The sequence below is a fragment of the Periophthalmus magnuspinnatus genome, chromosome 21 (genome assembly GCF_009829125.3).
Source record: "Periophthalmus magnuspinnatus isolate fPerMag1 chromosome 21, fPerMag1.2.pri, whole genome shotgun sequence".
Taxonomy (NCBI): Eukaryota; Metazoa; Chordata; class Actinopteri; order Gobiiformes; family Gobiidae; genus Periophthalmus; species Periophthalmus magnuspinnatus.
Genome location: NC_047146.1, coordinates 11,930,814 through 11,956,086, shown reverse-complemented (window position 1 = coordinate 11,956,086; position 25,273 = coordinate 11,930,814). Strand labels below are relative to the sequence as shown.

The 25,273-nt window shown below is 41.4% G+C and overlaps 2 protein-coding genes across 2 annotated transcripts in view; both read left to right on the top strand.

Annotated features, from left to right (window-relative positions):
• myo3b (myosin IIIB) overlaps positions 1–19,711 on the top strand; it is a 45,608-nt gene extending 25,897 nt beyond the window's left edge. Inside the window, exons 27-34 of the mRNA XM_055230438.1 lie at positions 616–696; positions 1,893–1,965; positions 3,002–3,047; positions 3,856–3,979; positions 13,114–13,214; positions 13,592–13,638; positions 14,134–14,269; positions 19,626–19,711. Coding sequence (XP_055086413.1) covers positions 616–696; positions 1,893–1,965; positions 3,002–3,047; positions 3,856–3,979; positions 13,114–13,214; positions 13,592–13,638; positions 14,134–14,242 — 581 coding nt within the window. The 3' untranslated portion in view covers positions 14,243–14,269; positions 19,626–19,711. The remainder of the gene's footprint in view (positions 1–615; positions 697–1,892; positions 1,966–3,001; positions 3,048–3,855; positions 3,980–13,113; positions 13,215–13,591; positions 13,639–14,133; positions 14,270–19,625) is intronic.
• A 2,157-nt stretch (positions 19,712–21,868) lies between these two features.
• sp5a (Sp5 transcription factor a) lies at positions 21,869–24,577 on the top strand. Its single transcript, XM_033987624.2, has 2 exons — positions 21,869–22,171; positions 22,534–24,577. The coding sequence occupies exons 1-2, from the start codon at positions 22,121–22,123 to the stop codon at positions 23,566–23,568; spliced, it is 1,086 nt and encodes a 361-aa protein (XP_033843515.1). The 5' UTR covers positions 21,869–22,120; the 3' UTR covers positions 23,569–24,577.
• The last annotated feature ends 696 nt before the right edge of the window (positions 24,578–25,273 follow it).

The following is a 25,273-nucleotide window of genomic DNA, read 5'->3' as shown; positions in this document are numbered from 1 at the left end:
AGACACTCTTTGTATTGTATTACTAAACAGGTACAGGTTTGTAGCTAGACGTCCATAGAGATACATTATCCAAAACAATGTAAAAGGTAAACAAAAGTGGAACAACCCAACAAACTGCTGGATCACCACTTGTAAATGTATCTGTCACATGGCTATAGTATCAGAATATTTTTGAATGAAGACAAAATTTACTATTAACGGTTTAAAGTTTTCATTGGCTAATTCTCTGAGATGTGGCAACACAATCCAGAGCTCTATAGTGACAGATATAATACTGTCCTCTGGTTCATTATTTTATGACTGTAGTGAAAGTTGGATAACCATAGCGTGACCTCAGGGTTAAAAGCAGTGTTTCAGTGAAGACAATGGGCAAGCTGTCAGTTCAAAGGGACCCATCGCTCTGCCACCTATTTCACCTTGTTTTGCAGAGGGACCTAGTCTAGTGTCCCTGAACCTCTTTTAACCCATAATTTCCACATATTCGTCTTTCTGACCTACATGTAAACTAGTCAGACTGATTCTCTGGAGAAATTGGTCAGACTCTTTTAAATCTGTTGCATTATTCTGTACATGTGGACAGAATGACTGAAATAATGACTGAGTGTCTGTCCTCAGTGTGGAGGGGCTATGTGGCCCGTCTGCTCTATAAGCAGATGAAGAAAGAGCGAGACCAGGCTGCAGTCCGAATACAGTCAGGTGCGCTCAAAAGACTTAAGCTTTGTGCTCCAGTGAAATGGTTTTCTCGTAATGTTGTATTTTATGTATTTTTTCTTCCATCATTGTGAAACACCTTTTTGATCTCAATGAGTGGCCTGTCAATTAATTAATAATGCATCAAGAAAAGCTTTTAAAAGTTTGGGAAGCATTTGGTCCCTATGTTTCAGAAGAACACTCAGATCTTTCATCTCACTCCCAGTAAAATGCAAGAGAGGGGCTTGTCCTGCTTCCTCACCATTTCCTCTCACATTCTTGGCCTATAGCACAGCTCTCACATACCAGAAACAAGATGCCTCTTTATACTGTCAGCCGTTTCATCTGAAATGTAAATGAATTCTTACTCGGTGTGGCTTGACGGAGATCAAAGTGGGCACATTAACCTTCCTGCCCCCCTCCTTGTCACTAGGGGACAGGGGCGGGTGCCAAAGGGGAGGGCAGGGGAGGGCCGGGGGAGGAGATCTGGCATTGTTCCCTCCGGCTCTCCTCAGGGCTCTCCTCATCTAGCACATGGAGCTTCTCTATGGCTTGCATGTGCACCTTGTGTAACTGCTGCTCATTAAAGCCCTTGTAAATAAGGCAGGAGAAAGGCCAAACATGTCTGAGCAGATGTTTGTGTGTGGCCTGGTTCAAGGGCAGGACCTGAAGCCCCCCACGCTCCACTCCTGCACACTCACATTGTACGCACTCACAGCTTACAGCCTTTGAGGTGGGCCGCATTTGCATTCTGAAAATAAACAGATGCCTTTCAAATGTATGAGGCTGGTGGCTTCTTAGATCTCAGCAGGGCCTCAGGGACATGCTCACCATCGATCAGATTAGACCATGCAAAATACTACTAACCTCAACAATGTACTTGAGCTCTCTTTCCTGTGCATATCATTCTACAAGAAAAACACAAAGCCCTTTGAAGGACCCAGTCAGCAGAACCCTTTTACAATACTTCTAAACTCAATCACTGATGCTCTGCATGCAGGCACTTCACATTCTTGTGTAAAGCAGTTTAATGTCTTATAATATTGTTTATCAGATTGGTGCAAAGTGTTAACCAGTTTGAAATCATTATCTGGATTAAATCTGTCCCACTCGACTTTACTCATTTTGCCTGAGCACTTGAAGCATTGTCTGGTAATATGTTACTTATTTTCTGCTAAGCATTAACAACAAATGCTTTGCAGTTTATAGGGGCCATCAGGTGAGACAGGACCAGGGACCCCAAGACCAAGGCTCACCTGAGGCTGGGAGGACCAGGTTAGTCTTTTTAAGAGAAGATTCATTTTGTAGAAAACACAACTTAACCACCACTGTAATGAGACACACAAATACATGACATAAGTTCACCGTGCTGAAGTCAGACAGGCTCCATTTGCCTTGTAATGTTTTGTTGTTTCAAGTGAAGGAGAAGCTCCACCCTACACACCACGTCTCCCAGTCTTATAAATATAATAAATATCTTTGTACCAAGATCGCACAGTTTCCTGACCACAAATGGGGCCAGCTCAGCCCTGGTGTCCAGATGTACGAGCTGAGGGCTTGTATTTACTCAGCACATGGAGAAGCAGATCATTAAGGAAATATGTGCCAAAGAAGAAGCAGCCACTGCACTGCTGCACACATGGGCTTTTACATTCGTATTTAGTTTATGTACATGGCTTAGACATCTGATATTTCACATATTTAGACCGTGTGTGAGTTACAAATGGTACTGCTCTGTATTATGTGTGCAGTGTAATGCATCAAAACAGCCTATCTCTGATAATGGGGTTATGTCCCAGGATTGGCTGTTGAGTGACTTCTGGACCCTCCAGACTCAAAAATCCCCAATACTGGATTTACACATCTGAAAGTGTTCTGCTTGTTGTATACTCAAACTGCGCACAGCCTCTTCTGGGATTTTCTCTCAGTGTTTACAATCATATTCCTTGGTGAGAGAAACTTCAAACCACCACTTAACAATTCTGTTTAATCAGTGCTGGAATCTCTCCATATATATAGATTTATTTTGACATTTTCTGACCCATTTTACCTCTGCAACATCTATGTTCTCACCTACATGCTGTTCACCGCTCTATGAGATCCCCCCTGCCTGTCATGCAGTCCATGTCTGCATCCAAACAACTTGGCTTTTAGTAGTGTCATCACATTCTAGGTAGACTGCATAGCACACTCGATTAATATTTTTATATATGTCATTTGTTGGATTAGTGTTGTTGTAGTTTTATAAGGTATGGTATAGAGTGTGTGTTCATGTTGTGTGTCTGTTTTTTTTTTGTTTTTTTTTTTTCAGGTTAGATGACAAAAAAGCAGATACCAATCATGCACAGAGACAAAAAGTAAGTGACAGTATTTGAATGTGATGTCTTATGTATAAAGCCGCTGGTTCTTGAGACAAAAGAGGGCTTTTGCCCGGCCCTGGTCTCAGCAGAGAAGACAGGGTGGTACAGGAACAAGAAAATCAAAAGGCTGGAAATTCACGGCTGAGAATAAATGCTGGCTCTTCCCCGAGGTGATTTGTCTTTGCGCTCCTCTTTCTACAGATGTTGGAGCCCTTTTTTAGTAAAGACCTGAGGTTCTTTGGTAGCACTTTGATATCCTGCTCGGATTCAATATGTGAAATAGAAGAGCCACTCCGTGACTTGGAGCACATCACAGTCTTTGAAGTCTGATCCAATTTTTGCTGCTCACCATTTGATGTTGAAAGGATGAAATGAGGAAAATGTACAGTTTTTGCCAGTAACTCTGCTGAGCATATGTAAGATTAAAAAAGCCAAATCCTTTGGAGGATGTACTTAGAAATGTTAAGCAGATTAATACTTTCCTATAGCTCTTTTATTCAAGATGAAATTAAATATGAGAGGAGCGGGTGTATGCTGTTTTTCTTCGCACAATTAAGTCAGTGTGGCGCTGTTTGTTAGGAGGTAGGGCACGGGATATGCAATTGCATTAGCATTTGATTAACATTGCAAAGCACATTAATGGGTTTGAGTCATATGAGTGCCAAATTGTAAATTGTAAATAAATGAATACAGCTCAAATGCTAAATTAAAAGCACATTAAGGGACTTGCTTGAACTTGTGTCTATTGGTCCCATGCTGGCATTGACAAGGCTCTTCTGGGTGTGTTTTTGCCTGCTCTTTTCAGGTCAACTCCGACAGACGAGACAGACAAGTGAAAGACGTGAACAGAGACAAAGGCAACGCAGAAGACAGCACAGTGAAGCCAAGCAGGGAGACAGTCAGACTGCGAGACATGCAGTGTAAACAAGGTAAGCCCTGTACACAGCTGCCGGCTACAGGTAATTACACAAAGAGACAGCAGAAATCCTGCTTTAATGGATAAAGTACCATTTTTAATACACAAGCCCTTTCAACCTTTTATCCCTGTCAATCCTCTGCTGTCACTCCTTGTAGACAGCCTAAAGAGAGGCACATTACGGTGATCATTTGTGTGGTATTTTAATAACCTTGGTCAGCTCGTCATAAATGCCTGCTGCAGAAAAGATCAGGGCTTTGAAGGTGGCAGAAGCACTTCAAAGAGCACCAGTCCTTCTCTTAGGATCTCATCAATGACTTTAATAGAGCTACAACTGCATCGGTGACAAGAAAATACACAAGCCGTGATTTGTTGAACATATGTTTGCTTTGCTTTGCCCTGGGCCATGAATTACATTAATGCAGTCTGCCTTGGAGGCAGTGAGTGCTGTACAGGGGGTCTGGTATTACAGCCGTCACCCAGCGCACTGCGGGGACACCCGGGGTAAGCAGGCCGTGGTCCTTCATTAATGTTATTAGAGAGTTGGAGGAAAGAGACGAAGGTGGGCTCATGTTTAGTGTGAGCCAGTGAGATTATGGGATTAGACATGAGAATGTAACAGACAGAGCTCTCCAGCGGGACCAGGATTAGTGTCAGCCCGCTGCTGCAGGTCTGGGTTAGATAGTGGCTAATTCGCTAATGCTGTGTACAGGTGACCTCGCTCCCAGGCATCACTGCTGCTGACAGGGGTTAAACAGCTGTGTGCTAGAAGGGTATACTGCAGTCAAAGACCACCCGTTTCTTTATTCATCGCACAGTTTTACTGGCAAAATAAGCACAAAACATGTAAATAATAAATGAAAGCTAATAATAACTCTTCTTTCATGCCTGTTGACTGAAATGACCCCCTTCTGCTTTCTGCCACAGGCTTTTCGAAACAGTTCATACATATTTGTCTGGAGGTTTTCAGGTGTTCATCATGGCCCATTTAGGAGGTGTGCTTTCAGGAAAGCCCATTTGAATATGCTATAGAGGCCATGGTGGCTGAGGCTCGGAGGATACACTTTGATCCCAGCAGATCTGAGGGCCTGCTCTGTCTCTCTCGCTCTCTGTGTCCTGAGGTTGAGTGTTGTTCTGCCAGATGTTTGGAGACCAGCTCCTTGCTGTGTCTCATCCCTGTGTTGCCTCTGGTGATCAGTGCTGCACTTTAGGACAGCAGCGGAGAAAAACAGAATTAGGCATGGAAATGGAATTAGCCCAGCCTCCAGACTGCACACGCTCTGCACTCCTCTCTCATTAAAGGCCGTGACCTACAGACCTTCTGTGTCTGACGGACGCCTTTAACTGCTTAGTGTTTCTAGTAGTACTGCACAATGTAACACAATCAAATCATCAAAGGCTGTGCAGTTATTTAGATATTACAATGTCAAAAAACAAAATATCCTGTCATTCCTTCTTGTACATGCAGTTTTTGGCATTATTGTATCATTAGCATACGTTTGTTTATCTGTTCACATTTCAGTCTTCTCCTCTCTCATATGTTAACACTCCAGAAGTTGTTAAGTATCTGCACTCTGAACAGAATCCTAGTTTTTAAACATATATTGCAAATCTAAGTGCAATTGCAATATGTGTCAGAAAAATATTTTTCAAAATATAGTTATGAGAAATAGTTTCTGAGGGATTCCCTCATTCAAGCTAGCTTCCAAAACAGTTACTGAACTGTAAATACCATAAAATAAAAGCAAAATACCACAAATGTTCAATAGAGTAAAATGTAGAAAAGGTTATCTATCACTATTTAATTCAGTTTAGAAAGTTTACCATAGTAAACTAGTGTGCCTGGCGGTGAAGACTTAACACTGGTCTCTGGGACTATTTGTCACTTCTAAGCTGGATACCCCTGCTGCTGCGTGTTGTGAGAAAGCATTAGACACTGGAGGCGCTCAGTGGTGACTGCTGCCTCAACCTTTGATTCCATGTTTTGTCAGTGAAATATTGCGCGTACACAGTGTATTCATGTAAGCCGCTCATTCAAGTGGCTGTCACCTCTCGTCACCTGTCTTCAGAGCTGGAATATTAACGCAACATGTTTGGAACAGAGTCACAAAGAGGCGTGCGCTGAGATGATACCATCAGAGCCCTGCTTATGCTCCTCGCCGTGGTAAACAGGATGGCGCTGCGGATCACTCAAAGAGGACTTTATGGCGTATGAAAGCTGAGCTACTTATGTTAACAGGCTTTTTGAAGATTAGAGTAGTGGTAAACATATGTGTCGAGACATTGATAAAGTCGAGCCACAACACAGAGACCAATTACCTCCGCGGCGAAGAAGACAGTTAACCTGCTCGTTTGAAGGGACAACAAAGGCAAGCAGAAGACAGGCTCAGGCAGTCAGTGATAGTGGTGTCCTGTCTGGATTTAACATTTAACAGTGCAGTCATTAGGAGCTCGTTTAGTGTGTTTCCTTTTGGGCCTTGACTATGCTCCTCAACTCCAAATGAAATGAACTTTGTAGAATGTAGACTTGTAGCTAGGGTGGTCCTCCGTTTATCGCGAGGGTTACGTTCTAAAAATAACCAGCAATAAAATCTGCAGTTGTCACCTTTATTTTTTACAATTATTCTATATGTTTTAAGGCTGTAAAACCCCTCACCACACACTTTATACACTTTTCTCAGACAGGCATTAACATTTTCTCACATTTCTCTCTTGACTGACGCGTATTTCACACATTTATGCAAATTTGGCTGAACACATTCTGTACTGTACAGGAGACACGGCACGGAGGAAAGTGATGGACAATGGTCTACAGTCCCTTAGCCAATCAGGATGCACAACACGATGCACAGTCATACGCTGCAAAAAAGCATGTAAAATTGCACTAAAGAAATCCACGAAACAGCGAGGCCGCAAAAGGTGAACCTCTGACAACTGTAATGCTAAAATAAGTCTCAAAGCTATACTAATTTGCAGGTATTTATACTATGATTGATACTATGATTATTATTATTATGTATTGAAAATGCGTTAGGTTATATTGTATGAAATTAAAAACTACAGACGAGTCTTGAGTATCAGAAGAAGACAACTATACGTCCATGGATCGTTCATGGCACATACCTGGACGAGTGATCACATAGATATAACACCACATGGTAATATAAAACTCAGTATTATTATTTAATGTTGAAATAATAATAATCTGTCGAAATCGATTTGGAAATTTTAATATAGTGACAAAACTAGTACCAATGCAAAAAAAAGTGTCCTGTGAACTGGCACTAAACTGGCTTAAATGTATCTTAATATGTTTATCAGGATTTTCCATTTGTGGTACTGAAATTGGTAACAAACACTGAGTTTTTTCTTCGGTACTGAAATGTGAAATTGCGGTATTATTAGATTTTGTGAATTTCCCATCACCTTGACTACGCTCCATTACTCCATCTGAAATAACTTAAGTGCTCTCTTAGCTGTGAAGTCACCAGTGCATTTTCGTTTTTCTGTCCACTCCCCCTCCTCTCCTCTTTAAACCTTGGCCCACCTGTCTGCCCGTTTGAGCCAGCACAAACAGTCCATCCTCTTGAACTTCCGCACACCTAACCCCCCCTTCCCCCTGTCTCTCTGTCTCTCCTCAGAACTATTCTTCTACCTGTCTCACTGCGTAGCCACCGGATGAGTTCAGTTTTAGGCAAATTACAAAGTCCACGCGGCGGCAGAGATTTGGGGGGATAGCAAAGACTCAACTCCACGGAAGGAGTTGCCTGTGTCTGACGCTACCTACGTAATCCTCTTAATGTCAGTGGGAGTAGTTAACAGGATGTACCTCCAAACTACTCATCATCACATTTCCTACTGAATAATCTCCCAGACGTGAAATCAAGGTGCAGAAGGATTCTCACAACTTTGCCGTAATTTTATTCACAGATTGAGTCATGCAGTGTTATACAAGTGATAAAGTTACAAACTCCATCACACTACAGCAATCTGAAGAGCAGTAGTACCTATAATATCTGAATATCTATCACAAAACTTTACATGATGACATATATGTAAAATTCAGTTGGGTTAATGTTTTTGCTACAAGTAGACATGTTACGATATCAGGATTTAGTGATAACGATTATTGTAAGGATGACAACTACGTGTCCAGCTTCATGAAATTATACACATGTGATGGAAATTTAAGTATATTCATGTTGAGTAGAAAGTATTTTTATCATATATCTCTCAATGCATTTGATCTGTGCCAGTCTGTCAGACTCAGACCAGACATTAACATGTGTGAAGGCTCTGTCTCCATCCCACAGGAAATTGTATGTTGTTCTTCCTTTCTAAGTGTAAAAGTTCATTATCTCATGGGTGTGAAACAAAAGTCACTCTGCTTTGAAGTGTATGTAGCTTTGTCATTCTGGTATAAATGCTCAGAGCGCAGAGACAAAGAGGGACAGAATAGGGAGACTAAGGACCAGGGGAGAGATGCTGTAGAGGGGAGACTCAGAGAGACTCGGGACGCAGAAAGGCTACTCAGGACTGTCCTGTCTGTATCTGCTGTAACAAAGAATGAACCTTATTTTGGATTGCTAAACTCACCATGCTTCACAAATGGATTACTTTACTAGAATTGTAATTTTTCCACAACAACACAGTTTGAATAATTATTATTAAAGAGGTGGTGTTATGCAAAATCGACTTTTTGGAGCTTTCTACCATGTTATAACATTGTCCCCTCATCAAAAGCTATGAAGTATAGAAAAGAGGTTCTATATGTCATTCATGCATGTTTGTGTAATCTTGCAATCTCTCCTGGGCACTATTTGAACTCTCCTTATTGTTACAGTACAATTCTGCCCAATAAGTCCACAGGCCTACGTCATCTATGCTCAAAGTGGCATTTTTCCTTATATTTACAAAATCAGGATATAAAACTGTACACTTCAACTTCACAAACCTAATGCGATGTGCAGTAGGTTCATTAGCGGGATGCATGCTGATTGTGTTGTGACTCAGAAGAGGGAGTGGTTTAGCCTGGAGAGCAAATGGAGGGGGGACTCAGAAAGTCAAAAACAAAACTGAAACGTGTTTAACATTTGAGTACATTGTTTTTGACAAATATAGTATTCCTCACCTGGAGTTGTGTATTGTTTAATTTGCTCATGTTTTAGGAATCTTGCATATTTCGTTTTTAAAGTCTTACACTGAGGCTTGTTCTGATCATGTCAGTGCTCAAATTGTCTCCAGTGTGCAGTTTAGCAACATCTAGTCTTCTACTTTAACTATTATTGTTTTTAGCTTCATGCAAATGACCTAACTTTTCAGTGTGCCAGCAGATGTAATCCTTGCGCCTTCTGGCTGATGGGGCAGCTGACGCCTGGAGGTATTTTCCACATACACATAACTTAGTATCAAAATCGGTATTGGAATTGAAAAAGCTGGATTGGTGCATCCCTAAGTTTTACCACAAGTTAGTATGTGCAAAATTGATGAACCGAATAATGGACATAATGGATTTTAAAATTGGAGCTTGTAGACTGATCCTGTTTAAAATGGACTTGGCTTTTCACACTGGGGTCACACTTACGCATCCACCCGTCTGTGACAAATGATCGATTGGTGCTGACTCCTCAAATGTTTCTTTGCAAAAAAATTTTTTGAAGTCCGACCTCCAAATCATCTGTCAGCGGAAATGATTGATTTTGGGGTGAAAAATCCTTCCTAACTCGCCACATCCGCTTCTAGCATTAGTAAAAACAGATGTGAAGACTACATAATATCTCTCCTGACCAACAGCCGGACTCGTAATCAGAAACACATGAGAGACTGACGTACAATATGCTGACGGTAAAGCTATCTCTTTAGGTTTTTGTTTATGACTAAGAAATACTTTTAAAATTTATGTGCTATGTTAGGATAGTTTTGAGGTAAATATCCTAATCCCATGAAATCATGAGAACAAATATTTAAGTTTGATATATTGTTCGGTAAAAAAAATACAAATTAAAATATTCAATACCAATTTTTTTTTCAGTGCCCCATTCTGCCCCCATAGCACGAACCCATTCTCTGTGTGCCCTTTTTGAACTAATCAGACAAAATGAAAATCGGAGAGCACATGACATTCATTTTAGATTCCAGATAAATACATTTGTTTTTTGTTTTGTTTTTTTACAACTTAAGATAAATACATTTTATAAATTTTATCTTATTGACCGCTAAATATCAGTATCTGCAAATATTGATTATTGGCCAGAGCAACAGGTCAAATATCAGATATCGGTGCATACTTGGCTGCTTGTTTCCATGGAGATGTAATCGCTATGCCTGGAATATTCCATAGTATGACTTTAAGTTATCTGTCTCCATGGAGATAAGGTATATATAAATAAATAAATATTAATCTAAAAATATACTCTTCATCTTTCATACATGGAATGTTATGTCAATATTTTATCAGGCCTATAGCTCCATCTGCTTAAACAAAGCCTGGTGCTACGCTCTGGGAAAAGGTCAGGTGATTGCAGCACATGATCGGGGAAACAAATCAATACATCTTTAATTTATTCCACAAAAAATCCCTTTTACCAGCTCTTTTATGTTTTTTTTTTCCTTTCTGAGCCGTGTTCTGATTTCAAGGGATTTCAAAGTGGTATTTAGAGATGTAATACGAGTCATCTGCCGCTCTTTGAAAATGAAAGGAGCACCTATCTCCAAAAGAATTCTGCTCCTTTTTATCTGCAAACATACACAATAAAAGAAATATTGTGCAAAGCCGAGCAAACCAGAGTCAATATTAAACGCTGTACAGTGCTTTCGGGTTTTATTTCTCTCCACCCACAACAGCCACCATCGCTGACCCTCCATGCCTGCGTTCCAAGCCCGGTGATGGGATGCCAGCAGCGAGTTGGCAGCCTCCCTGTCCGTGAGCTATCAGAGGCTACAGCATTCCTCTGGGGCTGGCCCGGATCAAATGGCAGTGATTTCCCAAACAGGAGAACAGCCTCTGATCTGTAATGGCTCCAGGTCACAACTGATACAGGCTGATGGGAAACTACCACCAGTCAGCTCTCAGATCGCGCCGGTAGACCTGGGCCACACAAATAATATGTATTTATTTAAACAACAGCACAAAATATTTACTGGCCATTTATTTATTGATTCATTATGGTAATCTTCATTATTATTCTTAATGAGATATGCTGTGTGTGAAATTTACTTTTATCATATGAGGCTTTTAACCATGTTTTAATCTTTTTTTCTCAACATTAGCTTACTCAGGGTTGTGTTTTGATTCACTGATGCATGAAATTGTGTATGGTTCTGCAGCGGTGCTCAGAAAATTTCGGTTTGCCCCTGTCACAGATCTCCGCCCACAGGTCTGTACTTGCTTACAGTTCTTGTAAACATAAACAGTTCTAGCCATTTAGAAAATCTATATACTATTATTGTGGATGAATGGGGAAATTGGGACTGCTGGGGAAATGTCACTATGATGAGGTGAGACCAGCAGAAGAGAATCAGTTTGGGATTAAGAGCAATTTTACAAGTTACAATGAGCTAAATGGCATAATTGTTTACATATGCGATGGCTGCAAATACCTGTAAAACACATTTCTTCTTTAAATGTAATACTTTATTGGACAGGAGAATCAATTAGAGGTGAAGAGTGGGGAGAGACATTCAAGAACTAGGAACTGATGTCATGGCACTGAGTATATGTTCTGCAACCATACCTCCTGAACATAGTGCATCACATAAATCTCCCGTATTTGAGATGATTTACATTTTTAAACATAACAAGCACTTGAAACAGCTTATTATGCAACCTAACGGCTCAAAACATTACACAATTTTAAGATCACACCCTAAAATGTAGGTTTTTGGTGTGTGTTGCCATCACAGTAAATACATAATCTTGCCTTAACCCAAAAGCACTTCTCTTCTCAGCAACTGTTTTATTGGGGAACATTCAAGGTCGTCAGTGTTCATTAAGCGTGATTGAACGCTTTGATGCTATTCCAGGGGAATACAACATTTGCTTATCAAAACCATTTTACAGTCATTAGCTGAGCCATGTCCTATTTATGTACACTTTTAACTCCATACCAGCTGCACTGGTATAAAAGTTTTTGGATCTACGTCTGGTACAGTAGTTGTTGAAGGTTGCCTGGTTTACAAACGCTCATGGTCCAGATTAAGTCAAACATCCACAACTCTTCTTTTCACAGATATTATTCCAACTGCATTGGAGCTGTCAAAACTGCTCAAACGGCAGCAGGTTGAGTGGAATGTCAGTGGACAGTTTGCAGCTCGAAGGAATACACTGATAAGATTCACGGTCCGAGCGCTGCGCTAATACTGTGGGCCTGATGGGAACTTTCTGGTCATTTACACAGTGTGACTTTGGTAAACCTGAGCTGCTTTGAATAACACGAAGAGGGCTAAGGATAGAGATAGAGAGCAGCGCTTTGATCTATAGGATTGAGATGTGATGAGGCCTGTTCAAAGTGAGTACAAAGTAATGTTAAGATGGAAAAAGCAAATGCAGCTTTAGTCAGGGAAGAGGATCCGAGGTAGAGCGATGATGAAGAAACGTCCTGTCTCACCCGGGATGTCAGCGAGGAAGATAAAACGCTATCTGACATTAAATATACATGTTTCTTGTAAAGTTGTCTCTGCTTTTAAACACACTTTTGTAAGCTATAAATTTTGAAACAAACGACGTGCCATTGTAGACAGCTGCACAAAGACTAATGAGGAACTCGTCATTTAAGGATTTATTATCAGTATGTCACTCAGTGTGTAAGAATCAAATATTTATTCAGGACAGATTATCATATTAACAAAACAAATACAGGGGAAAAAGTGCCCTTACTGGAGGTCTGACTATGTTAGTTAAAAGTCCTTTTGCAGTAGAACACGTGTGGATATGGCACCCTGCCTCTGTGTGTCGTTTATGTAATGTTGATGTGTGATTGAGTCAGCTCATCGATGACATTACGTAATCTCTATAAGTCCATTAAAAGTGTCTGGCACTAGGTCACGTTGCAGGTTGAGTGGGGAGCCATTGGCGTCCTGTGTCATCAGCGTGTTCTCTGCATGTTAGTTTGTTTGTTTGGATGAGTGCCCTGTTTTCCTCTGTTGCAGGTCCAGTGATGAAGCCTCGGCACAGAACGGCTCGCCGCCGGGGCCAGCAGCCCAAGCTGCTCAACAGCCCTGAGGACAGCCTGTACTACAACCAGCTCAATGTGAGTTCAAAGTGGAGATAAAGGCCTTTGTCTGACTTTGGTTCCACATGATAATACAATTAAGGCTACCTGTGCCAGGCCCTGCAGCCCCACCCCCACACGCGCGCCTCTCTTGTCTTGAACATGTGCTTATGCTCTTTATCTGTTGCTTTCATGTCAGGATGTCTGCCTTCACGGTGAATAATTGATGTGGTTTATCAAAGCTGAGCAAGATGCATGCTTCATCAGACTCACTTGAGCCCTTTGATCAGAAAAAATTATGCTGTGACTTCTGATATTATCAGCATCTGCTCGCATTCAACACAAAATCACTTTGAATTAAAAATTAATGACTCGCTGCTCATCTTTTGACTATGTGCTCTTGGCCCTTTCCTCAGAGAACTTTGGATTACCAGGGGAGTAAGAGGAAGCCGCGAAAACTTGGGTAAATAACTGCTTTCCTCCTTCCCAACTCTAAACAGAGCAGCTCCTTTGTGGAATTAGATCCAGAAATGGAGTTGTTTTCTTATAATGTAAATGGAGAGCCCAAAATAACAGGCCTTTTTATGAGCAGCTGCTTTGCGTCATTAGAGACTGGGCCCAGTATTGGGCTGTGTCAGCATGCTCTTTTTAATTGTTCAAATTCTGAGTGTGCATGTATCAGAGCTGCACAGGAACAACTGCTATGTCAATACAAAACACATCTTTATTTTTTTACACAATTGTAAATGAGTAGGAGTTTTCCTGTTTGTCAGATTCTTATAACAATAAGTGCTATTTTCTTTTAAGTTTTTTACTTATATGTCATTCTAGGTCATCTCATTTATTTATATTTGCATCTATTAGCAGCTCTTTGTTCAATTTAGTTTTTTTTTAATCATGTTTAACACCTTCACCTGTGACCTTTCACGTCTCCACTGTGCCCTCTGACACATCACAGACAAATCAAAGTGCTGGATGGAGATGATGAGTACTACAAATTACTGTCAACCGCAGATTCTATCCCTGAGGAGGAGTACGAGAGCCTGCCCCCCTCGCTCTCCTTCTAGTGGGCCTGCGGACGAGCATGTCAACCGGTAAGACAGGGCCCAGACAGCAGACAGACACTCCAAAGAACCCCTCTCCTCTCTGGATATGGAGCACAGAGAGAAGTGGGGCTGCGGTGTAAGCGACCTGTGCAGCAGTGTGCTCAGCTCAGAATCTGATGTGTTTACAAAAACCACCACACGGTTCAGAAGCACTCTGCCAATCTCTGTTTATTTTACACATCTCAGCTGTTTAGTGGAGTTAATAAGGATCAGTACAAGTAATGTAAGGATGGCTCCACTGATATTCTTTGCCAATACAGATACCTGACATTTGTGTTGGTGTTGTGGCCGATACCTAATATTTGCCACTATGGATATTAAAATTTTAAAATATAGGATAATGCCACAGTGCAATTGTGGTAAGGTTTTCAAAGTAACTTTTCCCTTTAGTCAAAAGCAATAACAATGTGTATTTTATCTGATCTAATATAATCTATTACTTTTTAATGATTATTTAAACATACAACTACCTTAGCTACACTGCTCTTCTACTGTGTTCAGAAATAGATAAAATGATTAGAAATAATCCCAGATATATCAGTGAATTTTTCTGATACCATATATGAAAGATATGGCACTGATGTACTGTCCTGCGCTAATTTAGCAGAACTATGGGTTTTTTTTTTGCTCTTTCAGTACAGCTGTATTAACATGTGTAAAATGTAACTAACGCCATCACCCAACCACGCAAAGTTATACCTACATATTCAAAACAATTGTAAGGTGGGAGATCCAAAGATTTATATATTGTCATTTGTGCTCCAATCCAGTTTTTTGTCTTTGTTGATGCCTTTACTGATACCAACTGATACCATTGCAGTCTTATGTAACTGGTATTTGTTCTTCAAGAAACTACGTAACAGCAATGTAGAAATAAAATGCAAGCAAACATCGTGTTAATAGCAACATAATTAATAAGCCTAACCCTGGACTCTGCTGGACTCTAGCATTGATACTCCATACCCAGTACACTTATCTGGGTCAGGCTCGATGCCCAGTTTGAGTATCAGTGCATCCCTGATTATTGATTGTGTTCATTCCACAGCAGTAGCGAATATTTGTAAATTATGTTGTTATTTGTTTTCTGTGAACTAGGTAGCTTATTTGTTGCATTCATAAATCACTTTGCTGAAATATTTAGCACACTACACGTGAACTCTTATTAATTAAACATCATTTGTAAATTCACAGCCAAAAATCCCAAATTTCCTGTTGTCAATGCAAAAACCTACGTCCTAGCTTACAGGCAGAGTGGAGGTATCTCATTTATAAACATCTACCTATTCCCAAGTATTATGTCTGTAGTGTTGTTGAATCCAGAGACAAATCCTTCTTACTTTTCCGCCTGCTCCCACTGAGGCTGCCTCGTTCCATGGGGCTTTGTGCTGTCGAGAGCAGACCTCACTTTGAATCTCAGCCTAAATACTGGAATTTTCTTTTAAGATGGCAAGTGTCAGAAACGCAAGGCCGGCAAGTTGATTTGTGGAGTCCTCTTTTTTCTTTTCCCCCCTTTTCAATTTGCATATCATTTACTGCATCTCCCTTTTGTTGACACCCGAGGGTCCGAGAGGAGATTTTGATCTTAATAGGAAGAGTAGGGTGGTATGACTGCGATCTCATCCTCCTTCCCACTCAGCAGGGTAACATTAGGGATTTGATAACAGATGGGTTTTGGTCAAGTTCAGGTTTAGAAGAATCTCTGAGGTTTAAGGCGGCCGAAGTGAGACGGAGGTCAGCCTAAGGTACAAATAAAAGTAATGAATCAAAGTCAGAGTTATTTGAATTCAACATACCACAAGAAGCAGATGACTGACCGCTTATAGAGCTGTCACGGTAAAATGCTCTTTACAAAGTCAAGGTCAATAGAGTGTACCACCAAAACGCATTTAACTGGTTTGAGGGTTGTATAGGCGCAGATCAGCAGCCACACTCCCATTATTCAGCCCCGGGGCAGATATCACTTCAGAAAATTATCTTATGCCACCACCAAGTATGGACTGAATGTATGATGCTTAGACTAGTATTTAAGCTTATGTTATAGGTCCACAAGGGAAATTACTTGGACACAATAGATCTCAAATGGTAACAAAAATGTAAATAATTAAAGCTGCAAAAATAATGATAATAAAAGTACAAAGACACAGATTTCACAAATTGAATAAAATAAAATATAGTAAATAAGAAATCTATCTAGCCTATATACAAAAGATTTGGTAAGGATATAATGCATGAAATTGTAACTTTTGCAATATTTGGCATCATCAGTGTTTAAAAAGTGATAATAAAACATTTTAAAAGCCATATTTATTTTTATATTGGAAAGCATGTTTTTCACCTATTATTATAATGCTAAATGGGTCCACAGGATTTGGCTAATCTGCTACGGCACTTACAATATAAATATGACAAGTTCATGTCTAGAAATATTAATGTCAGTGCGGTTTTCTTTTAATCATGATTTTATACACAAAATGCCACTGTTCCTGTACATAAATAGGCTCACAGAATTGAGCAAATTGACGGAACATCTATGTCTTGCCTATTTGTGTGGCTCTTCTCAGAAATAGACTGAAAGGGGAGACCAGTGGCAGTGTTCTAATGGGGTGTCACAGTTGCGTTTCACCTCGGGTCGTGAGCACAGATCTGCCATAATTAAAACCCTGCTTGTGCATTACTCCCTTGCTGGGATAGTTGGTTCCTCAGAAGACAGTCTGAAATAGGTCACCCCAGCACCCCGTAGAGCATCTTAAAAGTACACTGAATCAATTAAGTGTGATCATGCTCCCTTGATTATTTTGGCCCTGTTTTACCACGGAGAGGAATTTCAAATAGGCTCTCCTCGTTTGAATAACAAGGTTGGACTGTGGCGACAAATGGTGCCAGAGTGGGTGTTTCTGCCTGGGTTTTTCGCTGCCAAATTAACTCCCTGGTTGATTGCCTGCTTTAGCATATGAGAGGAGGTGTGCGGAGGTGTGGACCTAATTGGCTTGGTTAGCTGATTATGCATTACAAAAGGCAAATATTATGAAATACTGCATCACTCGCTGGTTTGAGCAGGCAGAATATAGTTAGACCGTGTTTACCTGCTTGCGTGTTAACAGAGCACTCTGAAAGTGCAGAATGGAGTTTTCCCTCATTAAAGCTGACACATGTGGCCCAAGAGGGAGAGAGTGAGAGCTCCTTTAATGTGGCCAGCATTACTGCGCCTGTTAGTCCTGCCATTTGTGCTATTTGCTTCATATGCCACACTTTGATTTGAGTTTTTTCATCCCAGGCAGCCCAAAACACAGGGAGCAAAGTTTTAAAGCACCTTTGTAAAAAGCTGAGAGCTGCAGCCCTAACAAATGATGGAAAGCTTTTATTTTGTAAAGAAGCATACTTACCTTTTCACCTAATAGTGATGTCTCACTTCAAAGAGGACGCGATTAGGCCCACATTGTCCTGGTTCTATATCCTCTCAGTTCAAAGGCACACTTTCAATACCTGCATTTTATGCGCAGCCTTTTCAAATGCTCTTCTAATGCAGTTTACTTGCTTTGTTAGCGTGATTTGCCTAGCACACTCCACCACTGTCTGTAGTATATAATATGTTTCCATACATCAATAATAGAGAGGTGGCTGTGGGCTAGTTTATGTTCCTTTGTGTAGCTTTAAGTTTATATGAATATGAATGGAACAGGGGAATGCAGGGCCTGAAATAGCTTCAGACTTAGCATTGGGTAATGACCGTAGATGATTCTGAGGCACATGTCAGATGTGAGGCTCGGTGCACAGGGACATTCCCCATAGACTGCTAAAGCAGACCGTGTTACAGTGAGGAGGCTGTGAGCACAAGCACATAAAAGACTCACATCAAAGCGGTACTAATGACAGGCCTGCATTAGGCTAACACAGGCTTTGTCTCTGCTTCCTCACACCTGCACTTACAGCCTTTCACTGCTCTCTCACACACATTTGCATCTATATCAGATACAGAGAGGAGAGTTTGTGTTTTGTCCAAATTACAGCTTCCTCTTTGAGAAGAGCCATGTCATCATTCAGATACTTCCTGCTGTAAACATGGTTAAAGCTAGGATAGACTTACATAGAACAATAGGAACCTTCAGGAGGAGGTGTTATCCGGCACACCGTGAAATGTATTGACTTAAAAGTTTTCTCTGCCTCCGGTGTTGGAACGGGATTTGACAAATCAGAGCGTGAAATTGTGATTAGCCCTAGCTCTCAGTTTGGGAGTGAGTGCGGCACAGGCACTTGGCATGGCCAAAGGTGTAACCTGTTCTGTTGTGTGTGGCACTGTTTCTCCAGATGGACGACCAGCTGCCCCAACACGCTCTGTGTGGCCAACATGCTGCGGCCTTTCTTCAAAAAAGATCATCATTATTATGATTATTACATGATAAAGCCAAAGACGTCACACTTATTAAATAGTTCCTTATGATATAGCCTAGATATTGCATTAGCTATAACTACAACAGTTGGGTGGCATGAGTTTTATACATTTCCTTATAAATGTACTTGAACTTCAACACCTCATCTCCTATACAAAGATCTGATAAGACTTGCTTTGTGTGGGACAGACAGTGCGCCTGTGCCTCAGTTCAAACATGAGGAGGGGAGAGAGGGAGGGGTCCGGTCCTTAAGGCTGGATTAGCACATCCAGGGTGGGCCGGAGAAGGTAAAGTGACCCTTCCCGCCCTGCGTGACCCCGGGGCCCTCAGCACATGGCTGAGGCCCTGCTCTTTGCTCTTGAATATGCAGCACTGGCTGCATCAGAGGCTCAGTACAGAGAAAAAGAGTTGTATCGCATTGCAGGCAAAGTGAGTGAGCCCAAAGTTGGAGTTTGTGTGTCGGGGGCTTGGAACAATGGCAGCTTTCTGTCAGACAGTGACTTCAAAGCTATGCGGAGTGACTGCTCTGAGTTCCACTTTGTTGTAGATCACTGAGGAAATTCACAGATGTTTTCTCATACGAGACGCCATTATAACGGCTCAAGTAGCCAGTAGCCCGGAGCGCCTCTCTCCCACACTCTCCCCCTCCCGCCCTGCCCCTCCTCTTGCCCGCCCTAGCCCTCTGATACGGCTGCGATGAGACAGATGTGGAACCTGTTTTCTCTCCAACTGTCCGCACAAGTTGAAAAGACAGCGCGTTGTGGCACTTCTCTCCTCCTCTGTCAGCTCCTCACTTGCTCTGACAGCTTGCTCCAAAAGACTCACAATATCAGACTGATGGGCCTCAGTCTTCAGATCCTTTTCAGCTCAGAACAACCAATACGCCCATGACTATTGAGCTGTGAACACCAATTATGACATGACTTAATTACATCTTCTTTTTCCTCTTGTTTCAGATCAACTTCACTCATTTGAGCTGGATCACAATCAGACCAAACCAGGAAATGCTACATAAACGATCAACTACAGTTATGTCATTAGAGCCAACAACTGTTTTATTATCATGAAACCCTGTGTACTTTACTGTAAAAAAAAGAAAACTTGTCTTACATTATTTTGATATTTTGAAAGTCAAGCTTATATATACAGTTAGCCAAGTGATTCTTTTGAGACAGAATCTGATTTCACTTGTTGTTTTTTTAAAGATGTAAAGCAAGATTAAAGTAACAATACAAACTTCTGGTTATTTCAGTTCATTTTTGGTAGCACAAATTATGCAGCATAACTGACTGCACTTTTAAATAACTTAGTTCTATAATCACATTTCTGATTAGAATAACAAATACATGCAGCACAATCTATGCCGGACATTTTGAGTCGGCTAGCAGAGAACTCCAGGGGTCCTCCAACTTAATTTTCTCCACAAATGTTGGAGGAAATGTCCCTTTAACCGCACAAAGCCAGGAGCCCTGTGGAACTGGAGGCATAGCCAGAAGTCATGAAGGTTTGCAGCCCAGAAATTACCTGAGGGACAAGCATTGTGGGAGTACTGTCATCAATTTGTACCAATTATATCAAAGTCCTGCTCAGTCAGACCTGCCCCTCATGCGTCCCATTCATATTCAAATGCACTCACTTACCTACAGGACCAACCCCAGAATCTCACATCACTAGTTTAACAGTGCCGATAGTTCACAAAAGCCATGCAGTTACAATTTTGAAGCAATTTTGTTCCTTTTTTGTTCACAAGTTGCTCAATTTTATGTTTATCTTACATGTAAAAATGACACAGAGCTACACCCAATAACTTCAAGTCAACTTTCATCTTAGCTTGAAATATTTCTAGATGGAAATACACATCTGAAAATGCATTACTTAATAACATGGAGCTTGTTGGCTATTGGCTTGAACTGTCTAATTGTGTAAACAAGTCTAATCTGCCACATATTTGATCAGCCTGGGTAGTATGTGAAAGCACTGCGGAGTGGAGCAACCCAGCAGGACTCCCCCTCCTCTCCCCTCTCCCCTCCTCTCCCTCCTGACTGTGTAAAGCCGTGGGAGAGGACTGGGAACATTAATCCCTTCAAAGGAACACATCTAATTCGAAATCTGCCGCTGCAAACTAGTGGAGAGGACACTTGATTGTTTCTGCGGGGAAGCCAGATAGAGATCACAGAGCCAAACTATAGCGCCCATTTGTAAGGCACAAGTCACACACACCAACACAACATTTTACATCCATTCCATGTATATTTGCAAGTTTGAATTGTGTTATATTTAGGATTTAGGCAACATTGTGTGTCTAGATAACTCAAATTTTTATAGCTGAATGAAGTTAAAAGTTTGACCTACTTCTACTCAACTTTTGTTTACTTTGCACCAGAGGCATTTGGGGCATTAATTAGATCCGTTAAGTTTAATAGTCCATATATTCATAGTAGAAATACATTAGAGGTTTGTGCATCTTCTTAAACTACAAAACAATGTGGAGAATTATAAATTAATAATGCAACATGCCACTTTTAACACTTTACTAACATTCAGGCTCTGCTGGTGAGCTGCACTTTTTACATTCAACGAAAAAAAAATCTTAACAAAACGAATGAAATTATCTGTAAAATTAAAAATAAAATAAAGGATCTAGCTTAAAGTCTCCATTTTAAACTCTACAAAGCCACACAAGCCTTAGAGATTATGATAAAAACAAATGAGAAATAATTCCGAGGCTCATAATGAAGTGTTTAATGTAGTGTACAGTTCAAAAGCTCTACAAAGCACAAGAATTCACATCAGAAACGACAAAGAGATGCTGATGGTCCAGAGATGTGAAGTTTGTGTTGAGTCACTTAAGTTGCCTGCATCAAACAGCCAGGACTCGCTCTTGGAGATCTCCCCGTGCAGATAACAATGTCACATTGTCATATAGGGCTCTGCTACAAATCCTTAATTACAAAAAGAGGATCAGATGACTACAGCGTCCAATAGCGGGGTCTCCAGGCGGCAGGGGCGTCTTTGATCAAGAAAATCCAATTATTTGTGTATATACATTTCCCACATAGTGATTACTTCATTAATTGTCCCGCCTTTATCTCCTCCCTTCCCATCCCCCCTAATAATCAGCCCCTTTATCCAGACCAACAAACACACCATAGGAGCTTTGTGGATTCAAAGGATTTGCTTTCCCCTCTCAAAGAGCCGCTATTCTTTGATGATTGGGCAGCGGCAAACTTCAAAGTAATAAATCTTATTTCTGACTGGCTGGCGGCCCACCAAAGTCCTTATCAAATTCTAAGAAGTGATCCCTCACTGCTCAGATGGTCCAAGGATATCTGGCAGAGAGGAGGCTCCGAGACGCGACGAGACCGCACGTTTTACAGCGAATGAGCGCTTTTTACTGAATTTTCACCTTTTATTCGCTTTTCTCCGAGCGGAAGGAAGGAGGAGGAGGACCATGGCAGCGGTGGCGGTTCTCCGGAATGAAACTCTCCAAGCGTTTCTCCAGGTTTGTGCGAACTTTACCTGGCGAAAAACAACTTGTAAACTTTGACGACAATCACGCGCGTAATGTCAGGGCTACGGGTGCATGGCGTGACTTTTTCACTAGAAATGTTTGTCATCACTCTGTTTACATGCGTTTTTCTTTCATTGGACTACTTTTTCATAGTTTGCCACATCTACAGACAAAACGACAAACAAAACAAACGGTTTAATGTGTCCTAATGATACTGAGGACACATGTTTATGTTGAGTGAACTGTGCGGAGTGACTGAATGTCCCTCTGTCCCCAACTCCAATTTACAAAGTCTCTTAACTGAAAGTTTTGGCTGTTTTAAATTGGTTCTAATAGAAAGTTTGTATTCGCAGGACCGCACTCCCAACTCTTCTCCTGAGAATTGCAAGCACTCCCCACTGGCTCTCCTCGCGGCAACTTGTAACCGGATAGGACACCACCACGGTTCAAACCCCGCTGACTTCCTCCAGGTCCCGTATGAGCCCACACTCGGGTCTCCTTCGCGCCTGTTTCACCCGTGGACTAACGAGGGCGCACCAGCTGCGCCTAACTCTACTTTTGGACTACCCTCCAAACCACAGTTATCCACGCACATCCAGAGCTCTTTCAGCGCGCCACACGAACTGCCTCTCACGCCCCCGGCGGACCCCTCGTACCCCTATGACTTTTCCCCGGTCAAGATGCTGCCCTGCTCCATGCAGTCCAGCTGCCCTCCGCCCACATACGTCCCAGCTGTTAGTTACGCGCCCACTCCTATTGCCCCCGCGATGCCGAGTTTCGTCCAACAGCAAAGACAGTTGTCCCCAAACCCGGGCGAGGACATCCCGTGGTGGAGCTTGCAACAGAGCAACCACGTGGGTCACTCGTCCTCTCTTGGTCCACACCGCTTTCAGCTGCAGAGAGGCTTGGTTTTGGGACATACGGACTTTGCACAATATCAGACTCAAATCGCTGCACTTCTGCATACTAAGTCTCCTCTTGCTACGGCCAGGAGGTGCCGGAGGTGCCGCTGTCCCAACTGTCAGGCGTCCACGTCCAGCGACGAGCCCGGCAAGAAGAAACAGCACATATGCCACATCCCAGGCTGCGGGAAAGTTTACGGGAAGACGTCGCATCTGAAAGCGCACCTGCGGTGGCACTCTGGGGAGCGGCCGTTTGTGTGCAACTGGCTTTTCTGTGGCAAAAGCTTCACGCGCTCAGACGAGCTGCAGAGACACCTGAGGACTCACACGGGCGAGAAGCGCTTCGTGTGTCCGGACTGTTGTAAGCGCTTCATGCGCAGTGACCATTTGGCCAAACACGTCAAAACGCATCAGAACAAGAAGAACAAATGCCACGACAAGACACTGGAGCACGTGAAAAGGGAAGACCCGCGGAGTTTGCTGTAGCACATTTACCCCTGGCGCTGCACGGGCAGTGCTTCTCAAACTGTGGGCCTGTACCCAAAGCGGGCCATAGTGTTCAAAAATCAACAAGCACTTTTGGTTTGTTTGTGTTCATTTAATGAAAATAGTAATGTCACTGTTAAGACAAACGATGTGCATAAAGTACCATATAAACAGGTGTATTCTTCAGAGAAGTTTATGTTATGGGCATTGGGACATTCGGTAGTTTTGAATTACTTTGGAAAAACATCAAAGTTAGCTGAGCCCTGCTCTGAGACAGTCCACAGGTACATGTCTGTTTCTTTTTAAATGAACTCTTGTGACAGTAGTTGAACATCTCTGTAGCACAGTGTAAATATATGAAGTCATAGCTGGTTCATTCAGGACCAGGGGTCTGTTTGAAAGCCACTGTCTATACCATATCACAAGACAAGTGTTGCACTTGTGTTTGGATCCTAATGTCTTCGGTGGAAGATTCTCTCCCCTGTAAATGAGATTTAATAGCTTTTGTTGAATGAAAGTGTCAGTTTTGCTCCTTTTGGGGTGTTTTTAAGCATGCTCTCGCAAAGATCTGCTATTGTTGATAAGACCCAAATACTGTGTGAGAATAAAGATTATACATTTTACTCTTGAGAAGTCATTGAACCCCCTCTCCTGATGTATTTACTTTGTATTACAGGCCTCAGTGTGTTTCTGGCTTTCAAAAAAAAGTTATTTTCTTGTAGGCTATTGTAATTAGGCCATGTTGGCTTAAGTGAAAAAATGCCTAGTGCTGAATGGCACAGTTTTGTGGCTTCATAGACAAAACAAAAATGTTTACATTTACAGAGGAATAGGCTGCAATTTCAAATGTTTACTTAACACTGAATACTTTTACTATCAACTGGCAGCAGCCAATGCAGACTAAAGAAACTGTCCGTCAGTGTGATTGTTCGCTGATGCCTGCATATCAAATTTCTTAATGTCCTGTATTTTCAACAGAAAGGCCAGAATAAAAATGGGGGTTTTATCCAGTTATTTTCCTGTTTTACCTGCAGGCTAAAAGGCTACTTCTTTTATTTTTATTGTTATATATTTTTGAAAAATGATAGAAAATCAGTCAGTGGTAATTTATGGATGGTCAAAATAGAAGGCCTAAATTTTTGTTGTAAACAAGTTTTTAATTGTTGCTTGAATAATAACCAAAATGGAAACTGAAATTTGCATCTTCTTTAAATTTTTTTATTATTTTTGAATAATCATTTTGCTATTTATGGACTCTTAACATTCACAAGATATTATTGTTATTTATTTAGATATATTAAAAGGAAGTTTGTGTAAAGAAATGAATGAATGGAAAGGATAATCCAGGACAGGTCCTCTGTTTTGTGCCAAACAGCGCCCTCTGTTGTGCGTTTCCGTCGAGGTTCAGCGGAGCGGAAATGGAGCCCTCTAGGTGAGCGCACTTCATGCTTCTCTTCTCCTCACAGTTGTTCTAATGTGATCAATCAAATGGGCTTCAACATTTTCATAAATCCATTCCACAGCCACAAAAACTGGCACTAAAAAGTTGTGCTATTTGTCACAGCATTTTCATTTGTTTTTGCATTGATAATGTGGGAGTCGCCTTAGCTTAGACAAGGCCTAGACTGTTGATTTATGAAAAATTGACTCGAAATTAACATTTGACCGTATAGCTATTTTATTTCAAATGCATAATGAAGAGAAA